At 41.7% G+C, this 18,727-nt stretch overlaps 2 protein-coding genes across 6 annotated transcripts in view; one reads left to right on the top strand and one right to left on the bottom strand.

The window, feature by feature from the left end:
* The window catches only part of LOC149315891 (AP-4 complex subunit beta-1-like), a 30,821-nt gene extending 24,171 nt beyond the window's left edge, over positions 1-6,650 (bottom strand). For 2 of the 4 annotated variants that reach the window (XR_016280407.1, XM_089514375.1), the window contains exons 1-4: positions 6,463-6,650; positions 5,034-5,278; positions 4,309-4,469; positions 1,524-1,748 (exon numbers count right to left, since the gene is read on the bottom strand). Coding sequence is in view for 3 of the 4 variants with exons in the window: in XM_089514375.1 (XP_089370501.1) it covers positions 1,524-1,748; positions 4,309-4,421 (338 nt within the window). In the remaining variant the exon portion in view is untranslated. The remainder of the gene's footprint in view (positions 1-1,523; positions 1,749-4,308; positions 4,470-5,033; positions 5,279-6,462) is intronic. The other 2 variants (XM_089514376.1, XM_089514377.1) reach the window with 2 other exon arrangements.
* A 507-nt stretch (positions 6,651-7,157) lies between these two features.
* LOC149315890 (5' exonuclease Apollo-like) lies at positions 7,158-17,801 on the top strand. 2 transcript variants are annotated; one of them, XM_089514374.1, is made up of 6 exons: positions 7,158-7,363; positions 8,659-8,687; positions 11,126-11,325; positions 12,351-12,516; positions 13,983-14,165; positions 14,791-17,801. In XM_089514374.1, exons 3-6 carry the CDS (start codon positions 11,137-11,139, stop codon positions 15,987-15,989), a joined length of 1,737 nt encoding a protein of 578 aa, XP_089370500.1. In that variant the 5' UTR covers positions 7,158-7,363; positions 8,659-8,687; positions 11,126-11,136; the 3' UTR covers positions 15,990-17,801. The 2 variants fall into 2 exon arrangements, with proteins under 2 accessions (XP_089370500.1, XP_089370499.1); XM_089514373.1 differs by lacking the exon at positions 8,659-8,687.
* Positions 17,802-18,727: the final 926 nt, after the last annotated feature.

Below are 18,727 nucleotides of genomic sequence, written 5' to 3'. Positions count from 1 at the left end.
GCTCCATACCACTGAGGATAACAGTCACACCAAATTACTTCTCTCAATACCTTGTCTTTCCCAAAATACATTTGGTGAAGAAAAACAAAAACAAAAAGAAAGCTATCTAGGCTAATCTTTGGCAGTAAAACAAAATACAGTTGGGTAATAATGTCATAAACAAACCTAAATATCCTAAAGGCATCAGATCCCATCTGATCTTGAAAGCTAAGCAGGGTCAGCCCTGGTTCAATGGGAGTTGTTGTTGGGTGCCTTCAAGTTGTTTCTGACTTATGGCAACGTTATGGTTATCACAGGGTTTTCTTGGCAACATTTGTTCAGAGATTGTTTGCCTTTTGCCTTCCTCTGAAGTTGAGAGAATGTGACTTGCCAAAGTCAACCAGTAGGTTTCCATGACCAAGTTTGGGGATTCAAAACCTGGTCTTCATAGTCCATGGCTCAAACCACAACCTCATGCTAGCTCTTCACTAGTGTTGTAGACTACAGTTCAGAGGAAGGCAAACCTCCAATTAGTATTCTTTGCCTAAGAAAACCCTATGAAATTCAAGGGGCACCATAGCTTGACAGACAACTTGAAGACATACACACACACACACACACACACACACACACACACACACACAATAATGCCATTAGGAACCAAGAAGCCAATAAAGTATATAAGCTTTTGAGTTCTCTGGAACTCTTCTTCATGCTAAGTGGTATAAAAATGTAGGAGATGGAGAAACAGAAAAAATTATGCCAGGCCTTGTGGTTTCAAGGTCTGCAGTTATACTCTGGTTCAAGAAGAAGGCTGAAGTCAGCAACTGTGCTGGTATCAAGTTACACTTAACCTTGCATACTGAATGCAGAACCAATGGCCGCCTCTATATCCTTGATGATCCTTGTCATTTCACATGCAGAACAATTCCATAAGTATTATATAGCTTCAGCTGCCCAACAATAGTTCATATAATTTTTATACATGGAAATGAGTCTGTTTTACCACAAATATCATCATATGGATGGGCTTTCTTTTCATTTGTCCTGAAGATTCCAGAACTACAGCCAGCCTTCCATATCGGCAGCGGTTCAGTTCCAGACCCCCCTGCCACCCATGGATACCAAAAAGTGCAAGTCCTATTATTATCAATGGATGCTAAAGTGTACATGACTGTGTTGGTGTGATTGTGTGCACATGTCACAATTGACAATAATGGGGTGAGGCCATCCAAAGATGCTCCAGTCTGCAGATGGCTAACCTGCTGATAAGGAGGACGGATTGTAATGTAAAGAACTTGCTTACACTCATGTACTAGTCTAAGAACTATTATGCTAAGAGTTAATCTCATGAGGTTTATTAACCAACAATGTTTGTGAGGGCGATCTGGCTGCAATATCTGTCACTCCACTGACTGCTAGGGCTTATTCAATAATAAAAAATATGTTTGAATCAGTAACACCAAGTCTTTCACCTTTTATGTCTGGAGTGAAGACCAAGACAAACAGCATCACTCTGTGTCCAAAACCAAAAGTGACCTTACCTGAAACTGCACATGCTGCGCAGGGCAAGTCCCCTAACCATAGGGTTTGGATCGGAGCAATCTTTGCATAGTGTGTTGATGGCTAGAAGAGCTAGATCTGGTTTCAGTGGAGCATAAGTGCACATGTACATGTAAACTAGCTTCTTCTGAACAATGTCCACAGTGGCACTAGCTTTAACCATCTCCATAAAGACACCAGACACATCTACACCTTGTGTCATATGCCTGAAAGCAAGTGGTAAAAGTTTGTAAACATAACACCTATGGTTACATACAATGCTACCTTAAAATCATAAAAAATCCCACTAATGATAACTATCAATGCAAAAAATATAGATAATTCTTGTTTATATTAGGGAAAGGGTAGCAAGTTTAGTATTAATGCACATAAAATGCTCAAAGAGAAAAACGTCCAGCTTTACTTTCTTCTTCTAAAAAATCACAGCCAACATAAATTTCTTAGTAAGAGGAGAACAAGAAAAATTAATTAGAAAGTCTCAAGAAGAGAGAGATACAATGGGGAGCTGTGCTACAGAGCAGCAGATCTTCACTCTTTGAGCAAACACTTCTATTTAAGTTTTGGTAAACTAGACACACTACTTCTCTATTTTATTTTGGTATCTAATTTTTTACAAGAGTCTCATTTGTTATATGTTTTTATCATTATTATTGCCCTGGTGGTGCAGTGGTTAAATGCCTGTACTGCAGCCACTAACTTGCAACCATAAGGTTGCGAGTTCAATACCAGCAAAAGGGCTTAAGCTTGACTCAGGCTTGCATCCTTCCGAGGTCGCTGAAATGAGTACCCAGATTGTTGGGGGCAATTAGCTTACAGTTGTAAACTGCTTAGAGACTGTTAGTTCAGTATGAAGGGGTATATAAATTAAGCTGTTTGTTTTTGTTTATTGTATGCTATTGATTTTTTTTGTTTGTTTTAGAAATTCTGTGCCTTGATCTTTTTATATTGCTTTTGTATTCACTGGCTGGACCAGTATCAAATTGTGACAGCTTTTAGCTTTTAACAATAAAGTTACTATATATATATATATATATATATATATATATATATTTTTTAAAGAGTTAAAGTACAGTACTTACATTGACCAGTGGATAAACTGACTGAGGTTTTCTGCACTTTTTTACTAACATTTCAAGACTTATAAATGAACATATGCAGTAAGCAATGCCCCAACCACTCTGGATTCTCAACTACATGACTTTCCACAAAAAAATACTGAGATAAAGAAATTTGATACACATGCAAACTGTTTCCTAACTGTGAAGTTGAAGGCTTTCATGGCTGGCATCCATAGTTTTTTGTGGGTTTTTCGGGCTATGTGGCCATATTCTAGAAGAGTTTATTTACTTTGAGGGTTTCTTCTTTACTGTTGAAGTTGTCCAAGTGTCTGCAGGAGTTTACCACATACCAATGCAGTTGCGGACAAGTCTACATAGGGACCACCAAACGCAGTGTCCAAACGTGAATCAAGGAACATGAGAGACACTGCAGACTGGGTCAGCCAGAAAAATCAGCAGTAACAGAATACATTATAAACCACCCTGGGCAGAACATGCTGTTTGAAAACACTGAATTTCTGGACCATGCCAACAACTATCAGGTCAGAATGCACAGGGAAGGCATTGAAATCCACAAACACCTGGACAACTTCAACAGGAAAGAAGAAACCCTCAAAGTAAATAAAGTTTGGCTACCTGAAGGACACTAAAACCAGGACTCAGCAAATGCAAATGAGAAACCATTCAGGGTCAGAGGCTTTCCCAGCAAACAATGATCACGAATTAGCAGACACTAATCCTCTTTTGCATATCCTCCTACCCTGAGGAGGCCCTCAACAACAGAACAATACACAGATTAACATGGTAATCACTCCTCCTCACTCAGGGTCACACAGTATATATATATATATATATATATATATATATACACACACACACACACACACACACACACATATACCCCCACTCTCTTCCAGGTTAGCATTCTCTGAAGATGCCAACCATAGATGGGGATGAAACGTCAGGAATAAACTCTTATAAAACATGGCCACATAGCCTGAAAAACCCACAAAAAACTATGGCCTGTTACAGACAGGCCTTAAAGTGCGCGCTCCGCGCGTGCTAGGGTTAGAAAAGAGCGTCCTCTATGGATGCCCGCAACCCTAGCGCGCGCAGAGCGCGCACAAAATGGCGGCGGCCATTCCACACAGCCGCCGCCATTATGACCTTACGACCATGCTGCCTCTATACGGGGCGGGGCGGACGTGACGTCGTCACGCCGCACCAGAGCGCATAGTGCGTCCTTTCCCCGGCCGCAAAAGGAGCTCCGAAATGGAGCTCCTTTTGCCGTTTGCGTCGCTGGGCGCAGCCCCTTTCTCCTCCTCCCCACCGCCGCGGGGTGTCCTTGGGGCTTCAAGCCCCAAGGACACCCCTTTCCAGGCTGTGGGGACGGGGCCTTTTGCCGCTTCCCCGCGGCCTGGAAAGCGGCGGATCGGGGCCTCAGCGGCTGCCGCTCTGGCCACTGAGGCCCCAATCCGGCGAGGAAAGGGGCAGGTGCAGGCCGCCGCTTTTCGGCAGTCTGTAACCCGCCAGTTTCCTAACTGTCTCTCATTAGTTATCACCTTCTCTGACACAATACTTTTTCATGTTACTATTAAAACCAAGCCAGATAGTAAAGGTTATTAGAGCATATACTGAAATGATGCTAGCATTTCACAAGTCCAAGTATGACAGCCAAGTATTTAGTAGATCATAATAAACCACATACCTGATCACTCGCTGAATAACATTCCTGTAGCGGAGATGGTCAGCCTGTACATGAGGGTTAGACAATGCTCTCTTCAGCTCCTTCACTGTATCTTCTGAACCAAGGTATGGCATCCTGCAGAAACTCTGAGCTCCCAGAAGTACTGAATGTTGAAGAATCTTCTGTAATACCACAGAGTTAATGTGTCAGACAGTAATCCATTTCCTACTTCAAATTCCTCTTTTTTTCCAATGCAGAGATGGTGAAGTTTTTACTGACATCAGTGTGCACATTTATTTTAACAAATACCATTTGTTTAGTAATTTTTGAACTAGATTATATTAAATAATTAAAATTTAATTGTTTTTAATTTAAATACATGTAAGTCTTAAAGGTGCCACAGGACTCCTTTTTCTCCTTCTGACAGACTCTGCCACTTCTAAATACCTCCAGACAAGCAAATAACAAACATAGTTTTTTGTGAATTTTTTGGGCTATGTGGCATATTCTAGCTGGCATCTTCAGAGAAAGATCTTTCTCTGAAGATGCAGCTGCTGGCAAAACATCAGGAATAAACTCTTCTAGAACATGGCCACATAGCCACAAAAAAAATATGGATGCCAGCCATGAAAGCCTTTGACTTCACAAATAATAGAAAGATGAAAAAGTGCTGATGAAAAAGATGTCCCCTAACAAATTAAATCTACTTCTGATCTAAAATATGAAGGCAAAGGAATGCAACTTACAGACTTCCTTTTCTTCTAGCACTTTGCAAGGCTCATGTTGTCCTCTCTCCTTCAAAAGTAAATAATTAAAATATATAATACCATTATATCAGAGCCATTGGCAATAATCTTTGAGAACTCCTGGAGAACAGAAGTCCCAGCAGACTGGAGGAGGGCAAACGTTGTCCCCATCTTCAAAAAGGGGAAAAAAAGAGGATCCCAGCAATTATTGTCCAGTTATTCTGACATCAATACCAGGAAAGATTCTGGAGCAGATCATTAAACAGAGAATCTGTGAACATCTAGAAGGCAACTCTATAATCACAAAAAGTCAACATGGGTTTCAGAGAAAGAAGCCATGCCAGACAAATCTGATCTCTTTCTCTGATAAAATTACCAGCTTGGTAGATGAAGGGAATGCTGTGGATATAGTATATCTTGATTTGAGTAAGGCTTTTGACAAGATTCCCCATGACATTCTTGCAAACAAACTAGTGAAACGTGGGCTAGACAAGGTAACTGTTACATGGATTTGTAATGAGCCGGGGATGTTTAGCCTGGAGAAGAAGGTTAAGAGGTGATATGACAGCCCTGTTTAAATATTTGAAGGGATGTCACGTTCAGGCGGGAGCAAGCTTGTTTTCTGCTGGTCCAGAGAACAGGACCCGGAACAATGGATGCAAGCTCCAGGAAAAGAGATTCCACCTCAACATTAAGAGGAACTTCCTGACAGTGGAACAAACTCCCCCGGAGTGTAGTGGGGTCTCCTTCCTTAGCGGTCTTTAAATAGAGGTTGGATGGCCATCTGTCAGGGATGCTTTGATTGAGAGTTCCTGCATGGCAGGGGTTGGGCTAGATGGCCCTTGCGGTCTCTTCCAACTCTATGATTCTATATAAAATTAAAAGTGGGACTGGGAAGAGTGTTCTAAAACATCAACAGGCCCAACTTTTCCATGTATAATGGCGTGAAAGATATACTTGTTGAATTTCTGCCTGTTGCAGAAGACAGTTGGTGCAACTCTGGTCCAAAAACACCCTGCAGGAAATAACCCAGTTTGAGACCGCTTCAACTGCCCTGGCTCAGTGCTAGGGGATTCTGGGAATTGTAGTTTATTGTGGCACCAGAGGTCTCTCTGACAAAGAAAGCTAAAACGACAGTTCCCAGGATTCCCCAGAACTGAGCTAGGGCAGTTAAAGCAGTCTCAAACTAGATTATATCTTCAGTGCCTTTTAGACCACTGGGTTGTATTCAGACTAGAGAAATAACCCGGTTTGGACTCGCTTTAACTCTTTATTTGGCTCTTTGCTATGGAATTCTGGGAGTTGGAGTTTGTTGTGGACAACAAACTCCAACTCCCAGAATTCCAGTCTTGAGCCAGAAAAGGCGTTAAAGCGAGGCCAAACCGGGTTATTTCTCCAGTGTGGATGCAGCCCTGGTTTTTCCTGTTACCTTCCCTCTGAGGCGAAGAAGGGCCCTTCTGGCTTTGGCCTCGTTTCCTGAAGGTCTTCCTTCTCTCTCAGGCGTCACAAAATGGCGTCCCAAGGAACCAGGCAGCTCCTGGATTCATTACACTCACACGAGTTATTTCATGTTAACTGACCATGAATGAATTTAATGTTTATTTGTTTGATTTTTAAATTTATAAATATTAGTCCCCCCACATTTTCCTACGCTAAAAAATAAAACGAAGACAAGAGTTTTAACAAGGCGGTCATTTATTTATTTATTTATTTGGAACGACATCTTGAGTCATTCTGGGAGTTGTAGTCCAAACAAAAAACACCGAGGGCCACGTTTTCATACTGCGCATGTGTGCCACGCATGCGCAGTCAAGCTAGACCAATCAGAGTGTAGACTGCCTCAACTGGGAAGTTGGGAGCATGCGCAGTCTCGGCTGGTCTATTTCATAGCGCAAGACAGCCCCAACCTTGCAATTGGGAGCATGCGCAGTTCCAGCCGGGCAATTTCAGCGCGTAAACAATTCCATCTAGGAGCATGCGCAGTCGTAACCGGGCAATATCAGATCGCAGGGCAAATGGGAGCATGCGCAGTAGTCCCAATTCGTCAATTTCAGAGCGTTTGAAAAGCTCCAACCGGGCGATTGGGCGCATGCGCTGTTTGCGCGCGCCACCGCCAACCGCTAAGAGGCGCCCTCCATTTTGTTTAGCTGCGAGGCGCGTCGCTTGTTTCTGGGAAGGAAGGAAGGAAGGAAGGAAGGAAGGGCGGGCGGGCAATCATTTTTAAAAGGAACCGTTCGCTCTTTGGCGGGAAGTGGGCAGCCCAAATGGTGTCTCTTTCCCGGCAGAGGTGGAAGGAGGAAGCCCTTCAGACAGAGAAAGAGAAGCCCACCGTAAGCCCCTCGCGCTCCTTGCTTTTTGGGAAGGGACCTCCAAAACACACACTGCGGAAGTCATCCACTTTGGCTGCATCCAGACTGGAGAATTAACCCAGTTTGGCACCGCTTTAACTCTTTGCCTGGCTCTCTGCTATGGAATTCTGGGAGTTGGAGTTCGTTGTGGGCCCAGAGCGGAGCGGAGGCGATTCTTGACTTTGGTGATCCTGTTACAGAATTTTGGGAAGCTTAACTAAGAGGAAGCTTGCCATTGCCTTCCTCTGAGGCTAAAAGAGAGAACTGTGTGGCAACTCTTAGCCTCTTTCTCCTGCTGCTGTCTGTCGCCTGTTCATTTTGGCCCTAGCCCCTGTCTACAAGCATCCTTAAGAGACTTCTGTTACATATGGACCACACAGACTTCGCAGTCTTGTTCTCTTAGTGCTGTTACACAATCAGGCAGTTACTTAGAAGCAGATCCAGCTGCTCTTAATGGAGCCTGGATTCTGAGGGGCTTCTGTGTTGTCCAAACTAAACCGGGGTGGGAATCGTGAAACCTTCCAGGAGCAGCTTGGCTGCAACTTTCAATCTTCCTAGCTTTCCTTATGCTGGCTAGTGCTGCTGGGAGTAAGCACTCTTATCTTTCAGCGCTAGACATCTGTCACATCGACACACAAAGTACTGTATATGTAAGATTCAAAGATATATCCATGTTAGACTGTAGAATCAGTTTGTGGAGAGATCTTGTAGCACCTTTGAGACTCACTGAAAGAAAGAAACTGGCAGCATGAGCTTTTGTAGACTTCAGTCTACTTCTTCAGATGCATCTGAGGAAGTAGACTGAAGTCTAGAGAAGCTCATGCTGCCAGTTTCTTTCACTTAGCATCAGAGGTGCTACAAGATCTCTCCGCATATATGAACGATGGTTCTTGAATCGTATTACCAATACTGATGCCTTTGCAATCTGTATTCACCAGAGGTGGGCAGCGGTGGCCAAAGTACGACACGCTCAGTTTAGTTATTTTGGCTTCTAAGGAGAGTTTGGGATTGATATGCTCTAGGACTCATTTGTTGGTCTTTTTAGCAATCCACAGTTTCGCAGAACTCTCCTCATTTCAAATGAGTTGATTTTTCCCCTCTCAGCTTCCTTTACCGTTCAGCTTTCACAACGGTACATAGTTTTTGGAGACAAGATGGCATGGACATACTTATCATTCAAAAATATATCTTGATATTTGAAGATGCCTAGTCTTGTCTAGTTCCTTCATAGCAGCCCTTCAATTATTCCCTGTCTCTTTCTGACTTCTTGACTGCAGATTCCATTCAGATAGTTGCCTGAGCCAAGGTATGAAAATCTTGAACTGTTTCACTGTCTTCATTGTCCATTATAAAGTAATATAAATCATTTATGGTCATTATTTTTGTTCACTTAGTACAACTGTAAACCTGCCTTAACACTTTTTGCTTGACTATCTTCAGTAATTGTTCCGAGTCTTTGCTATCTTCTACTAGTGGTATGGTGTCACTTGCATATTTAAATTGCTGATGTTCTAGTTTTCAAGCCTTCTTGACTCATGCCTCTGAATCTAATCTTGCTTTATGTATAATAATAATAATAATAATAATTTGTTTTATTTATATACCACTATTCCAAAGATCATAGCGGTGAACAGCAAGTAAGCTAATTAGCAAGTAAGCTAATTTGCCCCCAACAGTCTGGGTACTCATTTTAGCGACCTCGGAAGGATGCAAGCCTGAGTCGAGCTTGGGCCCTTTGCTGGTCTTGAACTCGCAACCTTGTGGTTTTGAGTGAATGGCTGCAGTACAGGCATTTAACCCCTGCGCCACCAGTTTTCCTCTTATCAGGTTATGCATCAGACATTGAAACGTTGTGGCACACCCATTTCTTTAAGAGCACTTCTGAGTTTTTCATGATCTATACATTCAAAGGCTTTGTTATAATCTGAAGCACAGGCCGATTTTCTTATGAAATTCTTTGGTGTGCCCTGTTATCCAGTGTATGTTTGCAATATGGTCCCTAGTACCTTGTTCTTTCCTAAACCCAGCTGGGACATCTGCTGTTTCCTGATCCATAGATAGCAAAAATATTGTTGTAGAATTTTGGGCATCACTTTGCTTTCATGGGAAAATAATGCAATGGTTCTGTGGTTTCTGCAATCCCTGGTGTTATCCTCTTTCTTGGAGATTGGAATCTATATTGAGCATGTCCAATCTGTGGGCCGTTGTTTTGTTTTCAATATGTGTTAACAGAGTTCAGTTAGAGCTAGAGTAGATTCTGCCTCTAGCCTAAAGCAGCTGTATTGGTATGCCATCTATTCCTGGTGACTTGTTTCTCCCAAATGCTCTGAGTGCAGCTTCCACTTCACTTTCTAAAACTAAAGGTTCATCTTCAAATAGTTGCTCCTTTATTAAATTTGTTATCATTGCATCTCTTTTATATAGTTCTTTAATGTATTGTTTCCATTTTCTTTTTGTTTGTACTTGGCCATATAATGTGTTCATCTATTGGTTGTATAGCTCTTGGTTTAAATTTGCTTTTAATTTCTTGGACCTTGTGGAAGGTTTATCTTGTTCTCCCCCTTCCTTCCTTCCTTCCCTCCCTCCTTCCTTTTTTCCCTTTTCTTTTTGTCATCTTCTATTTTTCTGCAATTATTATTATAATAGTTTTCCTTGTCCCTGAGCACAAGTCGCAGTTGCATTCAAGGTTCTGACTCCTTCTGTCATCAATTACTTTTGCCTCTTCTTTTCTCTTCCTTAACTGCTCAAAAAGATTTCTCCATCATCCATTGAGGCTTCTCTTTCTTTTTGGCTGTAGAGTTTGCATTTCTCACATAACTGTCCCTTGCTTCAGTCCAGAATTCTTCTGGCTCCTGGTCAGTTAGGCTTGATACTACAAATCTGTTTTTCAAATTATCTTTAAATTCTACAAGGATGTTCTTCAGATTGTATTTTGCCATGATGGTTGGTTTAGTATTCCTCTTTAGCCTTACTCTAATTTTTGTTATTAGCTGCTTGTTTGTTTAGACTCTTTAACCAGTTATTCCAATATTCACTAGTCAAGGCGGCTTATATAAAAGTATTGATCATAGTAGTGAAAAACACAGCAACTCAATTAACAACAGCAGGCATTGCATGTTTTCCTTTAAAGAGTAGAAATACACCCAATCTTTCAGCTGATCTCAGAAGGCTACTAAAGAATCTGAATTATCTCATTACCACAAATTTTCTTTTTATGACAAAGCATGCAACAATTCAGTCCTAAATATGTTTACTCAACTTAACAGCACACTAAATTCAGTGATACCTACTCCCTTGTAAGAATGCATAGTATTTCCTTCTAAGGTCAAAATCCTATTTGTACTAAAGTCAACTGAGCACTGTGGAACATAGTGCTGAGTAAATACTGTATGCATGAGATTGTACTGGATGTCTCACAAGTCTTATGTGGTTGCATAAATATACAGCAGTGGGGAGCTTTTGGCCTGAAAAGTGTCCCATCTTCCCATTAATTTTCTTCATTTGCGAATCTGTACATTGTGGTTACATATGGAAACCAATAAGAATCTTGTCTTATGCTGCTATTGTTCCCATTCATAATCCCTGTTTCATGTATATTTATTCTGAGTATAGGCGTTTCTATTTTTATTTCTTATTGGTCAGTTTCTGTTGAACTTTATGAGCACTCCTATCCATTTCTGAACTTTCCATTTTTTAAAAAATGAAAGAGTATTTCAAACCCCCCCCCCCCTTTTGCTTTTGCAGGACCTGCAGTGATGAATGGGACTCTGATTGCTGGCACACCCATTGCAGTGGATTTCTGGAATATCAGGAAAGCTGGTCAGGCTCGCTTGTTCTTTCTCTCTCACATGCACACCGACCATACAGTTGGGCTCTCGAGCACTTGGAACCAGCCTATTTATTGCTCTCCGGTTACTGGCCAAATCCTGCATCTCAAGCTGAAGGTATGCTTAGGCACAGGTTTGTTGTCTTGTACCATTTCACACAGAGAGTTACCATTGATTGATGTTAACTGCCCCCAACTCATCCCTGACTCATGATGACCCCGTGAGTGAGACACCTCCAAGATCCGTATCCTCAGATGCTCTGCTCAGGTCCTGTAGGCCCAGGGCTGTGGTTTTCCTTTCTTTCCACTGCCCACCACCTTTGCTAGCATTATTGACATTTCTAATGAGTCATTCCTTTTCATTATGTGTCTGAAGTATCACAGTCTCTACTTGGTCATCTTGGCTTCTAGGCAGAGTTCAGGCTTGATCTGTTCTAGGATCCACTTGTTTGTCTCTTCTGGCCATCCACAGTATCCTCAGCGCTCTTCTCCAGCACCATATCTCAAATGAGTTGATCTTCTTTCTGTCTGTTTTCTTCCCTGTCCATCTTTCCTATCCATACATGGTGATGGGGAATACCATGGCTTGTATGATTGTGACTTTAATGCTCAGTTGTATACCTTTACACTTTAGGCTCTTGTTTAGTTCCTACATATCTACCCTTCCTAGTCCTCTTCTGATTTCTTGACTGCAATCTCAATTCTAATTAATGATTAATACGAGGTAGGGGAACACTTATTATTTCAATTTCTTCATCAAAATTGATGTAAATTTTCTGTAGTCAATATTAAGCCTGCCTTAAAACTTTCTTCTTTGACTATCTTTAGTAATTGTTCCAAGTCTTGCTTGTTTTCTGCTAGTGGTACAGTGTTATCTGCATATCTTCCTCCAATTTTCACTCCACTTTCCTCTGAATCTAATCCTGCTCTGCATGTGATATTTTCTGCAAACAATCTGAACAAGTAGGATGATAAGAGTACACTGTTGTCTGGCCCCTTTGCTGATTTGGGACCACTCTGTTTCTCCATATTCTGTTCTAACAGTAGCCTCTTGTCCTGAGCAGAAGTTATTTATCAAGACAATCAAGTGTAGTGCCACTCCCATTTCTTTAAGACTGTTCCATACCTTCATGTTAATTGTAGGTGGCTGTTCAATGGATCCACCCTCTGGAAGTGGGAGAGAGTCATGTCTTGGCCTTGGATGACATTGGCAAAGAGACTATGACAGTGACATTGATAGATGCTAATCACTGTCCTGGATCTGTCATGTTCCTTTTTGAAGGCTATTTTGGAGTCATCCTATACACAGGTATGAACTTCCATGTACACAAGAGACAGGTTATTCACATTTTAGATTTCAGGTCACATAAACCTCTGTGTTCCATTTCTGCTACTTCTCACTTTGTCCTTCAACACAGACATGTATTTGATTGCAACTTTTAGTTTTTTAGTAGAAGGCATCTTTATAAACAGAATATGAAATTAAGGAGTTACAAGTAATGTAGTAAAGATGGACCCTTTGGGCATGGCTAAATAGTTGGAATGAGGTTAAATTTAAAAAACAACATAATGATTAGGAATGAAGTTACTTTACTGGTATAAGAAGTAACATCTTAAAGTTGTTTCAAAGGGAATTTTAGGTGACATTTGGTAGGAGATTTTTCAATGTAAAAAACCCTGAAATTCAACCAAAAAAAGTAATGAGCAACACATCAAGGAAAGGAACAAGCTACTCTTTTTAAAACAAGTAGCACAATGAATTATTCTTTGAACGCTATAACAAATAATGGGAACTACAATAAATAATAGGAACAAATGACTTTTAAAATTTAATTTTCTAAGCTCTGCCTATAATGGTAGACTATACAACCATAGTTTCCTGTTTCTGTAGCTGTATTTTTTGATAAGCCATTTTGGCATCATGATTAAAGAAGCCTTCTTTGAGCCCTCTAGGTATGAGGCACTACAACCCCTTCATCCCATATAGCTGGGGACTTGGTCAGGGATTATGTATTTATTTAAACCCCCCCCCCAGCGCCAATTCATTGAAGCTATGAACAAGTAATAATAATAATAAATTTTATTTGTGTTTCCCCGCCTCTCCCATAGGATCGAAGCGGGGTTACAGACTAATTAAAACCATTACACAAAAACAGAATAAATAAACTCCAATATAAAATTCTACAAACTCTATGGACAACATACAGCAGGGTAAGGCAGGGAATCAATTGCATCGAAAATACTATTCATTCTACAGAGGGGAAGGCTTGGCAAAAGAGAAAGGTTTTAAGTCTCTTTTTAAATGATTCCGGGGGGGGGGGGGGGTCATAAGACGGAGCTCCTTTGGAAGACTATTTGTAATACAGTGGACCCTTGTTATACGCTGGGGTTTGGTTCCAAGATCCCCCGTGTATAACAAAATCCATGTATGCTCAAGTCCCATTAAATATAATGACAGCAAAATGATGTCCCTTATAAAAAATGGAACATCAAGGTAAATTTATACTTTTTTGGAACATTTTCAAACCGTGTATGCTTAAATCCGTGTATAAAAAATCCGTGTATAAGAAGGGCCGACTGTAGTTGTCTTCCATAAATGAGCCACACAAATCTGTTACAAAAATAAATGAAATAAAGTTACATCATGACTTTCTGCAACAATAACCAAAGAAGCTAAATTTCTTCTTATTTGTTTGAAAATTTATTCATAAACCCAAGTGTCTACTCCTTTCAGACGACTCTCCTGATAGTCCTGTGATGTCCATTTGTCATTAGGTGATTTCCGCTACTCTCCAAACATGCAGCAGGAGGTGGCTCTGAAAAATACAAAACTTATCAACACCCTTTACTTGGACAACACCAACTGCCATCCCAAGACTGTTTTACCAACCAGAGAACAGGCCACTGAGCAGATCAAAAAGGTGATTAGGGACCACCCCTTTCACCTGGTTAAAATTGGTAAGCAACCTTAATAGTCTGTGAAGTTTTCCAAATGTTTCGTTCAGGTAAAGATTTATAGAGAATCCTTGGAACAGGTCACCTATAGACAAGAGTGAACAGCCTGGATGAGCAGCATGTGGCCCTCCAGATGTTACTGAACTCCAGGTCTCATTATCATTCTCCATTGGTTATACTGGCTAATGTGGATGGGAGTTACAGTAACACCTAAGGATGCAAATTGCCCATAATTGATTTACATGGGACAGGAACACAAACATGGAATTGACTGAATGAATTTGGGATATATAAGAATCTCTTATCCTATGCACACATATTACTTATCTGTGAAAACAGATACAATCTAAAAAAGTTATTTTAAAGGCAAGGCCAATACACTGTGGATAAATGTTCACTTCACAAGTGCATATAGTGGGATGAGAGCTCATCAAGGAAAGGGTGATGTTTCAGACCCTTGAAGTCTTGAACTATGAAGTAAGAGGTTGTCAACTAAACTGCAGTTATATCAGAAATTCTGACTTTGATGTAATAACAGCAACTGAGCAAATTTCACTTCTGAGGCTGAATTAAATGTAATCAGGCCATCTAGTCTTGGAAATGCTTACAGTTGTCTGCTTTCTTCTAGGTACCTACAGTTTGGGAAAGGAATCACTCTTGGTAGAACTGGCCCATGAATTCCAAACTTGGATTGTAGTCAGTCCCCAGAGACTGGAACTAATGCAGCTGCTGGAATTGGAGAATGTGTTCATCTCTGAGGAAGGGGCTGGTAGGATTCATGCTGTAGATTTTTCAGAAATTCGCCAAGCAACTATGATCAGCTGGAACCAGAACCATCCAACTATAGCTATTCTCCCCACCAGCCGACCAGTGAAGATCAACCACCCTGATGCCTATGTGGTTCCCTATTCAGACCATTCCTCTTTCCAAGAGTTGCTGGAGTTCGTAGCTTGGCTAAAGCCTTGTTCCATAATACCAGTGGTAAAAAGTGAGGCATGCCAAATGTATTTCCAGCAATATTTGAGTCCTGGGAATTGCTCAGTTATGGAGTCTAAAGTCCCTGCATCAGTGACAAGATTCATGCAAAGCAGCAAGGAGTGGGAAAGGCCCTTCAAGTTGCAAAAACAGATTACCAGTCGCCATGTGCCCAGGGGAGTTTTGTTTGAATCCCTAGAGGAACATACTAGTTGCTCTGAAAATGACTGCAGTGTAGAAATTTCCCAGGAAAGCTGCCCACAGCCTGTGAAAAAATCTGTGCCTTACTGCAAAGAAGGACATGTTGGGCACTCCCTGTGTGAGGAGGAACAAGAAAAAGCAGCAGCAGAACCAAAAAACCTTAAAAGCCAGCAGGAACCTTTACCAATACAGTCTGGTTGTGTAACATCCACACATCAGCAAGAGAACTTCAACCAGTTTCAAAAATGTCAGACAGCTGCAGCATCAACACACTTGCACACTTTATCATGGTCCAAGAGGGATGCCCGTTCTGCACTCGGACAGTTCCCTGCTTTTTCTGCAGGCAGTGATAAACTCTGCCAGTTGGTCACAGAAAATCATGTTCCCTCAACATATGCTGTTCAGAGTAATGCCGAGGACAAATTCACATCACCAAAGGATGTAGCATTCCAGTCTGTGAGTGAGCAGTCTTCACAAAACCTTCTTCTGGAATATGATTTGTCTCCACTGAACACACCAAAGCAACGATCCCTACATGACTTTGACTGCCAGGTTGAAAACTACATAAATAGAGAGAAAAGACCCACATACATGGAGCAATACACCCTTGTGTTCAGATACAAATATCTGGTAAAAGCAAAGCTAAACTAACCAAGTCCCAGGAACAAATAGTCACAGAACAATCTTAGTGTTAGGTTTGTCAAGTAGGATTTATAAGATTATTCCACTCCTTATTGTTTATGAAAATAAATCTCACCTTACTAATTATTGAGTAGATAAGATGGATCTGCAGAATGGTTGGTTTGTGTCAAGCAGCCCTTAAGAAATTTCATCCAGTCCTTTGGGAGTACACACCAACAAGTCTCAAAGATGTAGTTTCACCTTTTCTGTTTATTATCTTATTGAAAGGGAAATTTATCCACTTTCTAAGTTTATTAAACACTATGAAACAATATTACATGTAATATTACCAATCACATGTTTTCTTAAGCGAGCGGGGAGCAAGGGGTGGCGCATCCCATTAAGATTAATGGGGCGCGTGCACCACCGTGCCATGCACGAGCCCCATTACTTTCAATGGGGCTTGAGCATACGCTTTTTTTACGTGAGGGGGGCAGTCCAGAACAGATCCCCTGCATAAAAAAAGAGTGCACTGTACTAGCTTTCTAATAATGTGTTATGTTATATGCTTGATATTGCTTGATATTACTTTCTGTTTATACAGTTCTACAAATACAGACTTCCACACTGAGTTCTTAATCAAAAGGGAATAAGATTATTATTATTATTATTATTATTATTATTATTATTAACCTTTATTTATATAGCGCTGTAAATTTACACAGCACTGTACGTACAATCTTTTAGTTAGACAGTTCCCTGCCCTCAGGCTTACAATCTAAGAAGACACGACACAAAAGGAGAAGGGAGTGGTGGTGGGGAATGGGATCAGGTCCAGCAGTTCTTCTCCACCTCCGAGGCCTGGACCAAGGCAGATGGACTGGAGGAAGGGCTTGGCTTCTTAAATGGATGCTTAAAAGGAGGCTTCCTGGGTCAGAGAGGGGCTCACCTCTGGGAATGCTTCTCTAAACAATATATAGTCCGTCCTCGCCTTACGAGGGGGATCTGTTCCGGATCCCTCCACGTAAGGTGAATTCCGCTTATCCTCGAGCCCCATTGGAAACAATGGGGCTCGTGCGCGGCGGGGCGCAACGGGCACGCGCGCCCATTCAGTTGAATGGGGCGCGCCGCGGCTTGAGCGCGTATGCTCAAGGCCACTTATGGTGCGCCCGCGTATGGCATGGGCGCACTGTAGTCTTTAACTCAGTTTTGAAACTGGGTAGAGAAGTGATGAGGTGTGCAGGTGGGGGAAGAAGGTTCCAGGAGTAAGGGGCAGCAAGCAAGAAAGGACGAATTCGGGAAGGGGCAGTGGTAGTCCTACACTGTGACAGGAGACATCGACTACCAGAGCGGAGGGTGCGAGTAGGAATGTAAGGAGAAAGAAGGTCAGATGAGTAAGGAGGGGCCAATCCATGGAGGGCTTTGAAAGTCAATAACAAAAGCTTGTACCGGAAGGGGAAGGGGAACCAATGAAGGGAGGATAAAAGAGGAGAAACATGGTCAAAGCGGCGAGCGGATGTGACAATACGGGCAGCTGAATACTGGACAGAGATTAAAGGATGGAGGTGTGAAAGAGGAAGCCCTGTCGGAAGGAGATCAGAAAATAAAGCTATGATATTAACAAATCCTGATTGTGTCCATTTTTCTTTGTTTATTTCAGCCTCATACAGATCTTACTGTCTGCTTTGAACTAATCTTGGCCGAACTAGTACCAGGTGGTATAGTGAAAAAATGAATAAAAGGAAACTTTTTTTACCACCACCTGTTTTTGCAGAAACTGAGTATTAATTCCCAATCTGTATTGAAAGTCTTCATTGATTTTCCATTTATTTATTCAGATAACTTGTCCATTTGAATGTTGTCCATAAGTTTCCTTAACCATTCGTCTATCATAGGCAAATCTCTCATTTTCCACTTTTGTGCAACGAGAATTCTTGCAGAAGAGACCATGTAAAGTATTGTCTTCCAATGTTTTTTTGTATTCTGGTCTTGTATTCTATTTCTTATATTCAGGAGATAGAGCTCTCTCTCTATTTTTCTAGTAAAGTTTTAAAGTGAAATAAATATTTTTCTAACAGTTCTTTTAAGGCTAAAGAGTAGGTATACACTTGCTAAGTTCCTGAGGTACTGGTAAGAACAAATTTCCTTCTGAGTTAAAAACAACAAATTATATAGATGCTGACAGTATATTTCTGGTACTTAATTCAAGACAAAGATAGTGGTTTGCTTTTCAACAATATGGGGGACTCAATACTCTTACCTTGTACAAAAGATTTTATGGCCCAGTACAGACTGTCGCTTTATGCTGGCCTGGCCATGTACTACAGTTGCGCGGGGGTAGGGCATATGTGCACCCTGCAACCCTAATAGGTGGTGATGGCATCATCATGGCGGCCTCCCATCTACATGGGGGGGCTGCCATGACACCGGCAGCGTTGGTGAGTGCCCAAACGTGACGCACAAGATGGTGTCATAACGGCGCCACTTCCTGGTTGCGGTGCCGCAAACTTCGTTCCTGCACGGCAACCAGACGGCCACGGGAACAAAGCCATGGGAGAAAGGGGCCCTTTCTCCCATGGCTGTGCCTGTTGGGGTGTCCTGCAGCATGAAGCCCCAAGGACACCTTTTCGGGACCACGGAGAAGTGGCCTTTTCCCGCTTCTCCCTGGTTTGCAAAAGTGCCAGATTGGGGCCTCTGGGCTGCTGGTGAGGCTGCCCTGCCCCCAATCTGGCGAGAAAAGGGGCGGTCTGTACTGCGCCTATACTAAG

Source organism: Sceloporus occidentalis, unplaced genomic scaffold, assembly GCF_023333645.1.
Source record: "Sceloporus occidentalis isolate IW3139 unplaced genomic scaffold, rSceOcc1.0.p SCAF_3, whole genome shotgun sequence".
NCBI lineage: Eukaryota > Metazoa > Chordata > Lepidosauria > Squamata > Phrynosomatidae > Sceloporus > Sceloporus occidentalis.
The sequence above is the reverse complement of the archived record's forward strand: the minus strand, read 5'-3'. Positions and strand labels throughout refer to the sequence as shown.